Source organism: Dipodomys ordii, unplaced genomic scaffold, assembly GCF_000151885.1.
Source record: "Dipodomys ordii isolate 6190 unplaced genomic scaffold, Dord_2.0 Scaffold4, whole genome shotgun sequence".
Taxonomy (NCBI): Eukaryota; Metazoa; Chordata; class Mammalia; order Rodentia; family Heteromyidae; genus Dipodomys; species Dipodomys ordii.
Genome location: NW_012267220.1, coordinates 3492623 through 3501617, shown reverse-complemented (window position 1 = coordinate 3501617; position 8995 = coordinate 3492623). Strand labels below are relative to the sequence as shown.

Below are 8995 nucleotides of genomic sequence, written 5' to 3'. Positions count from 1 at the left end.
CCCAGGCCCAGAGTTCAGGCCCCACAACCAGACCCGAAAAAAAAAAAATGTCTCATGGACTTTCCTGCCCTGGCTGGCTTTGAACCACCATCTTCAGATCTCAGCCTCCTGAGTAGCTAGGATTACAGGAGTGAGCCACCAGCGCCCTGCTGGGGGTTGTTTCTTTCTAGAGCAAGTCATCCTGACATCTATAAACCACTAGGAAGCAAAACTCTGACACTCCTTAGAACTCAGTCCTGACTCTACTTTTCTTCTCACTCTGTGGGTTTCTTCTACGTGAAGAGGCGGATGTGTTCCTATGGCTTAAAGATCATCTATATGGGGGTGACTCCACTCCCTAGTTAAGTGTGGCCGGCTCTGGATTATATCTGTTGTCCTGATATAATTAGCTGCACTCTTTTCATTCTCGACTGCCTGGATCATTTCATTGTGCTACCACCTTATTGATATGCCAACTGGCTCTCATGCCAGGCCTCTTTTGTAGACCTTCACACATAAGGGGGAAAAAATCCAGCCATCCATTCCACACCATACACGCTCTATCTATTACCCCTGTATCAAGCTGAGCATGTTCCTCACGGAAGTTAGCTTCTTCTACCTTTCCCAATCTTCATCTTTTCCAGTAGACCACACACCAGAGCCCCGGTGGTCAAGTCAGAAACACATCAACGCTGACCACCACTTGCTCATCATTCACATCAATTCCTCATGAAGACCTGGCAATTCCACCTCTGAAAGACATCACAAGCTCACCCACTTCTGGCCTTTCCTGCCACAACCTGACCCGAGTCACCTGCCTTTGGATCCCTCTGCTTCCCTCTGATTGAATCCCTGTCTGGTCCTTACTCTTTCCTCTACACAGCAGCCAGAAAGATCTTAGAACCATGAAATTAGACTGTGCCACTTCTCTTGTCAAAAACATGTGTCCATGTTCCTAAATCCGTCTAGACTTTTTCCCTATCTACTTGGCAGCTTCATTCCCCTCTCCCATTTCTCCACTCCACACACATTTTCCCCCACGTTCTCAACAAAGTTCCATTGTAATCCAATGGGTTCGTACCCACTCACCATTCCTCCCACACAGCAGAGACTGTGGGATGTTTGGCTCAGTCTACTTGCTCCTCATCTATCTAGATGCACTGCTAGACCACATTTCCCAGACTCCCTTGCAGTTACTGTGATGACAGAATACATCTCTACATAAAGGGATGTGGACAGAAGTTAATGTTTACACCCCCAGGCCTGCTGATTAAAAAAAAAAAAAAAGACATCAGCTGGGCACCAGTGGCTTACACTTGTAATCCTAGCTGCTCAGGAGGCAGAGATCTGAGAATTGTGGTTTGAAGCCAGCCTGGGCAGGAAAATCTGTGAGACTCTTATCTCCAATGAACTACTCAAAAAAGCTGGAAATGGTGCTGTGGCTCAAGTGGTTGAGCACTAGCCTTGAGCAAAAGAAGCTCAGGGACAGCACCCAGGCCCAAAGTTCAAGCCCCAGGACTGGCAAAAATATATATATAAATTAAATTAAATTAAAATTTCTTTAAAAATAACGTTCCCATGGGCTACATTAGAAATGACCACCAATGCAGCATTGGTGGAGGCATATGAGAGATAGATCTTCTATCAAAAGATGCTCCTGCTGAGTGGAGAAAATTCATTTCCTGTTTTCTGCCCAGAACAAGTACCTAAGCAAGAAATAGACTTCTGATATATTTAAGTCACTGGACATTTTGGAGTCTGTTATGACAATGGTAGTATTATTAAAAAAAAACTGTAGCAAGAACATTGATTAAGCATACTACAATCACTACCAGCACCACATATTTGTATCACACACACACACACACACACACACACACACACACACACACACAGCCCATACTCAGTCACTCTGCAATGCTCCTGCATGTTCATATTTTAGGTCTGGGTTTCAGTGTATTGGAGGCCAACCCCTCCTCCCCTCATCTGGTCTATTCTCAAGCTGTCCTGGTTTTTTTTTTTCTCTCCATACTCTCTTTCATTTTACCCATCACAATGTATAATCACATATTAGTTTGTATATGAATTTGTTTAAAGTCTGTGTCCACAAGATATGACCCATATGATCCATGGAATCAGAACCTTCACCCACCATAATCACCAAAACCATCGTTCTTTGACCAAATACCACAGAGAATTGAAATGTACACCATGGATATTTTTTAACCTTTATTAATTCAGAATGCAGTTCTAGGCCAAGCTACCAAGGAAGCCCTACACTCTGAAGGAGTATTAACAGGCTAAATAGTCATAACAATATCGCCCTTATAATTACAAGCACGAAGTCAACTTCCTTTCTTTTCGTAACATCTCTTGTTACCCGTGGACATTGTCTTCCCATCAGAAATGCAGTAACAGGAACATGCTTACACAGCTCATCAGCACAAGAGACAAATGGCAATTGATACTCCACTATTTAATTCTTGCAGGAGAGCGCTCACAACTCCAAGCTGGATCTGTTGACTTTATCAATGGCATTCATTATGCAGCATTGACCCAAGTGACATGAAAAGAGCTTCACTAATTCATTGTGAAAACTAGAATGACTCAAAAAGTTCGGCATTGTAAATAACACCCGGAATAGTGCATTAAGTTGCCAGAACTACTTAGGATTTTTCTACAGTCCTCTGTGTAGGAAAATGAATGCTCTGCAGAAGAATAAAATAGATCCGTTTCTTATATTTCTACCTAAGAGTCTATTTAAGTACTGTTGATTAATATTTAACGATTAAAAAATAAATCAATGTTAAATATGAACTGCACAAAATCTAAAATAAAGTGGCCACATTACATCATACTACATGAGATCGATGAGAGGTGAAAAGAAGCTAATTAGAAGCTTCTTTAAAAATTTAAAGTTTCTGACATCATTTTCCACCATTCCATCAACTCTTCTTTCTCCTCTTCTTTCCTTTCTGAAAACGACTCCAGTTCAAAATCAACCTGAAGGAGAAAATTGGTAACACTGCTATCAAACTGTATATAAAATTTTAAAATAAGTTTTATAAGTGATGTAATGAGCGCAATCCAGACTACCTTGATTGAATTAAAATCGATTTTTTAAAAATTTCTTGCAAATATAAACAAAATATACATGCACAGGAAAATATCAAAAGCCATCATATCTGAATGTGATTTGAACTAATAATAGCTTTAAAGACAGGTAAGAGTTCTACAAAATCTGCTGCCCTGGCCTCTTTCCTCTCATGAAAAGGTATAACTTATAATTCCATTTCTTTTTTATTGTGTGTTTGGGGTGGTGGTGGTAATCCAGGACTTAAACTCAGGGCTTCATATGTTTGCTTAGCTTTTTTCGCTCAAGGCTGGCACACTACCACTTGGGCCATAGCTCCACCTCTGCCTTTTGACCAGTTAACCGAATTAATTGCATCACGATCCTCAGATCTCAGCCTCCTGAGCAGCTGAGACTAAAATGTGAGCCACCAGCACCCAGCTTATAATTCCTTTTCTGCCTCTGAGTGTTTGGTGAGGTCTTCCTGTAAGCCTTGAGCTCTTGAGCTGAGGGAGAACACAGGGGAGCCTGGTGCCCAATCCACAGACTCTGCTTTCCACAGCAAAGTTCAAGGGAGTCTGGCAGAAATCTAAACCACCCTCTGCTGCTTCACGCATTCATCACGTCTCCGGAGAATCCACACACACGCCTGCCACAGAGCTGACCTCCTGCTCCTGAGCCTCCTCAGACCCCATTCAATGGAGTGAAAGGCTCCCGGCCCCAGCCGCCTGGACCCCTGGTTGTTTTGGAAGGTGATCATTCTTGCCTGGGGCTATGTCAGGCTAGAAAGACAGAAGAACAAAATAGCTGCCCCTTCTACCTCCTGTCCTTGGAGCTACTTGTCTCCCAGTGTCGTTTGCTCACACTGAATTCCGGATTTTAATACCCACACCGCCTGAATTAAATCACCCTAATGAGACCCTGGATGGATTTCAGGGAAGCCACTTAACACAGCTAGGCCTTGGGTTTCTATCTAAGTGTGGATAATGACAGAACCTCTGGGATAAGGTTATTAGGATGATCACATCAAAGTCATTTAAATATGCTTGGACACAGAAAAGGTCAGATAATGTGATGTCAGGAAAATGAACCCTTAGATATGTATTTTAATGTTTTTTCTTTCATGCATGTGTTTCTAACGCATTTATAAGATTATCTCTTTGTTGCTTTGTATGTCCCTCCCCCACAGTATAACCCCTGCTTTCACTATATTTGATGTCAGTATAACTAGTGGAGGAGATGGGGAAAAACCAGTTGTTTAAGGATACAGGTGGATCTGATGCAACAATGAGAAGTACAAGTTGTCATGTCCAAAACGAGCTTTACAACGGGGGGGGGGGGGGGGGGGGGGGGGGGGGGGGGGGGGGAGAAGGGTGGGGATGGGGGGGGGGGGGGAGGCTGGGAAGGGATGGGAAGGGTAAACAAAGGAGGAGGCTGCAATGCTTGGTAAGAAATGTACGCATTATCCTGCCCATGCAATTGTAACCCCTCTGTACAGTATGTTCACAAATAAAATAAAATTAAAAAAAAAAGAATGACATTGCCCTATTTGTAAAGAAATGGAAAGACTTGGAAAAAATGGTATTGAGTAAGCCAGACCTGAAGAAACATTTTCTATTCTTTTAGAGACAATTATGAGATCTACGAAAATATTCATTATAATAAAATACTTATGACAAAAAGCAAAAATGAATAAATAAATAAATATGCTTGGACAATGGTAAGTGCTGAGTTAGCATTAGTTTAATTATGATGATCATGATGATCACTTACCCCAACCGCAGGGCTGTAAGGAACTGCCACTTTCTTTGTGGTTGCTAGATAGCCTGGAGCCGAGGCTGTAAGTTTATAGTTTCCAGGTACAAGCAATCTCCAGTAATCACCATCCTTGGCTGTAAGATAACAGTAACAGAACTTCACCCCACAGGCAGACACAATATATGAAATGTCTGATTATGCCATCTAAGGAACATCCACTATACTAGCTGTGAAGGGTGCACGGAGTAAGTTGGGTTTCCCTGGCTGTAATCTCGGAAGGCTCTGGGCCTGCACTTGCCAAGGACTAGCATTCAGCCAGTTCCACATATCAGCGACCTGAGTCTTGTATGATGTGTTACATTAGGTCACACTGCCTGTAGCCTTGAGCCTGGATGCGCACACCTGCGGGCACAGCCCTGGGTGGCCGTCCTTGGCCAGATGCCACTATAGAGAGGATACAAAGAAGTAGCACTGCTGGACAGTGCGCTGCCACTGGAGGAGACAGTGTGAGAAACGCCGCTGCTCAGAGACAGAATGCAGGGGACAGAACGATGGACAGGACGTGACCCTGTGCACAGAATGCAGCCGGTGCAGCTGTGCAGTCCTGAGTCTATGCTGGGACGGGCCAGGGCCCACAGTTACACTCTGCTGCTGCTGTCCGTGCCATGGATGAGTCTGTGGATGGAGAGCTTTGGCTACACCTGCCCTCCATCCCCCCAATGTGCGGCATCTCTCTATGGCCTACCTGAGAGGAGAAACTGAGGCACAAGTTCAGTCAGCTCTCTGTCCTTGAGTCTCTACTTTTAAAGTGCGTATGTAGGAAAAATAATCCAATGACATTCTATGAAAAAGGACTGTGAAGCTTTCTCTCCAGACCTCATTGCTTAGAGCTATTTGATAGAAATTAATGCTAAACCTGCTAGGACCATAGATCATCTAATCATGCCAGGGACACACACAGGTAAAAAGATGCACTGAGCCCCTACGTAGCGGGTTCAAAACAGCTGGGTATTCTCATCAGGTGAAGATCCGATGGTGTAAAAATCTAGATCATCGTCTCACAAAGACTTCTAAAGACCCAGAATACATGGGTCCAAGGTACCTTCTAGAAGCTGTATCTTCAACGAGTTTTCTAGGGAATTCTTCAGCTGTGATTCCAGCTCTTTCTCCTCCCCCTCCCCCCTCTTACCCGCTCACGCTCATCCGCTTTGCTTCCTGTGTCCTCACACACTGACAGCCACCCGCCTTGGATAATGTCCAAGGATAATGTCTGAATGGGAACAGTGCCGTGCTCTGACGGCAAGGATGTCCGAGCGGACGCGCCATGCTTTCTCCTGTCTTTCCTGATGTGGCCTCTTCCTCCTCCTCTTCCTCGTCCTCCCTCACCACTCCACTCTCACGCGGTTCTGCACAATCTATTCCACTGAAGGCAGAAGCCCTTCCTCCCCCTCCCGCTAGCACTGCATGTACTTTCTGTGCGCCACAGAAAGCCTTCTGGAAAGATCTGTCAAGATTCTCTACCCCAATAGCTATCTTCCTACCTGCCCCACCCATCCCTTGGATCCAACTGGGCTCCTCCTGCTCACTCTCCACTTGCTACCGAATCTGAGGATTAACTCACAAGGTCACCTTCTTGACACCTTGTATTGCTCCCTCCCCCTGAAAACACCCCAGCCTTCCCGAACAGCACACCTCATTTCCTTCCTTCCGTTCCTATTTCATTCTACTTTTCCTTGTTTTTTTTGGACCAGTTCTGAGCCTTTTACTCAAGAGTTTCACATTCTCATTCTCACTCAAGGCCGGTGCTCCAGCACTTGAGCTCCACCTCTATACTAGTTCCTTTACTTTTATTATCGGAGACCAGAACTTGATCTCAGTATCTGACACTTGCTCTCCTTCATTGCTGGCACTGTAAAACCTGAGCCACAGCTCCAACCCCAGGTTAGTTCCTTCTTGTTACCTCAGTATTAGTTTTCCTTTTTGCCCTCAGAAAGTTGGAGCGCCCTAGAGCACAGGCCTCGGATTTCATTCCTTTCTACCTAGTTATTCCTTAGCTTTGATTTCCCTTAACTTTTCAAAGGACAGGTTATTTATATGGCACATAGGACCAACAGAGAATAGGTTTCCTGTGGCAGAAGGGAGAAAAGCCCCCTGCCCTTCCCTGTGAAGGAAATACTGTCTAGACATAGATTCTGGAACACCAGCTGGAAGACATGCTGGAGCTCAGGGAGATTTGATAAATACTTGTTGGACAAATGAATGAGTGAAACATTAGAAAATAACTGGTAAAAGGTTTTCTTTTTTTAAGCTACAAATATGGTAGTCAGGAAAGAGATAATGACATAGAGCATTAGCATTTCAGAAAATAAGTTTAAGGGGTAATTAACTATAAGGTCTAGAAATACTGTAAAAAAGTTTCTGGCTAGGAAAACATTGCTGTTGTTATTAATGGTGAAAGATGTCCCGAAGAGACCGTGAAGCTGAAATGAGCTTCAGAGATGTTTAACAGCAGTAAATAGACTTTCCAGGAAAAGACATCCTATTCCCCAAACTGAGAAAAATGAATATTGGTCCTTTAAGTCTAAAAAGAACTAACCATCATAACTTTGATCTCATAGTATCCAGAATCCTCTGAATAATGGAGACGTATCAACAACTCCTAGATAGATAGATAGATAGATAGATAGATAGATAGATAGATAGATAGATAGATAGACAGACAGACAGAACAAAATGTATAAGAATTCCAAGTCATGTAGTTGAATACAGGGAATTCTGCCTGTGCCTGAACAACTACAAAGCACCACCTGCTGCTGTAGCCATGGGGAAAGGGCGCCACCTGCTGTCCTCCTGCTCCACATGCAGCAGCCACCCTGACCTCCCACAAACCAAACTTAACCTAAATCAAAGCTGAGTTGGAGACAGGGCCAAAGGATAGGAGGCTTTGGGCTTAGAAGAATATAGGAAATACAACTGTTATGATGGTTCACAGCTGTGCTTGTGTCTGGAACACCCACCCGAGGTGACGTCATGGTCTATTCCTTCCACTGAGATGGTTGCATTGGCAATCGGGTTCCCTTGAAGGTCGCGGACGAACCCTTTCACTCCTCGATGTATCTGCAAAAGGCAAGAACAACCAAGACATTTGTATCTAAAATGGCTGAAAATGTTTTCGGTCAAGTGACTCCTTATTTCATAGCAAGAAACCACACATCCCCCATCCTGTGCACAAATGAACAACGAAATGATGGCAAACCCTTTCCTCAGCCTTTTTCTCACATGGACAAATGAGAAGGGGCCTTCTGACCACGCATGCCCTGTCTTGAGTCCATGACAAGAGACTGAAGTTCTTTCTGAACGACAATAATAATCCCGCCACAGTCCTGTTTCTATCCAGGTGGACCAGATGCACGCCCACCACCACAGACAGGACAAACACTCTCCTCTCCCTCTGACAGCACCAATTTGTGTTTGCCTTTGGATCTTATGGCATTTGTTCTCAAGAACAAAGAGGCATCTTCAGCAGCAGCCGAACCTGTTTTTGAACTGTTGCTCAGGATCCTGATCTTATTGGAATCAGCTATAGTCCATCTTTTAGACAGCTCGTACAAGCCTTTCTCTGTCTTCTGAAGGCCCCTGGCTACAATCAAGGCCTCTTCTGTGGCTTCTCATTGCTCCTACAGTTAACCATCAGCCTTCTTTTCCCAAGCACTGGGATTAACAAGTGTGTGCCACCACACCCAGCTAACTTTTGTTTACAAAATGTAAAGCAATGTGTTAAAGAGGCATTCTCTGATCTCTACGGTGCCAATGGGACTCCATTTTACTTCCGCTACCTGAAAGCACAGTGAACTTTGCTCTTGGAAGACCTCTCTATACAGAGTCCTGGGGGAGAAGACACTGCATGAGCTCTCGCACCAAGGCTGGGCCAGGGTTACGGTGGCCAGTTATGCTAAGACTTTGCTCAGGGAGAATGTTGTTTGCATAACAGGAACCACAGTCTGAAACCTGCTGTGGAGCTGAGCTCAGGCACTGGGGTACTTGTCCCACAGCCGCACCCAGTGGTGAGGGTCACATGTATATCTGACGTATGGAAACTCCGTCCTAAGCCATTCTACTCATCTTAAGAAACAAGAATTGAACAATGAGAAGTACAAGTTGTCATGTCAAAAACGAACTTTACAA

The 8995-nt window shown here is 44.3% G+C and overlaps 1 protein-coding gene across 1 annotated transcript in view; it reads right to left on the bottom strand.

The window, feature by feature from the left end:
* Positions 1 to 2195: 2195 nt before the first annotated feature.
* Positions 2196 to 8995, bottom strand: part of Cpe (carboxypeptidase E) — a 35736-nt gene continuing 28936 nt past the window's right edge. Inside the window, exons 8-11 of the mRNA XM_013023693.1 lie at positions 8647 to 8695; positions 7828 to 7961; positions 4826 to 4944; positions 2196 to 2982 (exon numbers count right to left, since the gene is read on the bottom strand). Of these exons, the coding sequence (XP_012879147.1) occupies positions 2884 to 2982; positions 4826 to 4944; positions 7828 to 7961; positions 8647 to 8695 (401 nt within the window). The 3' untranslated portion in view covers positions 2196 to 2883. The remainder of the gene's footprint in view (positions 2983 to 4825; positions 4945 to 7827; positions 7962 to 8646; positions 8696 to 8995) is intronic.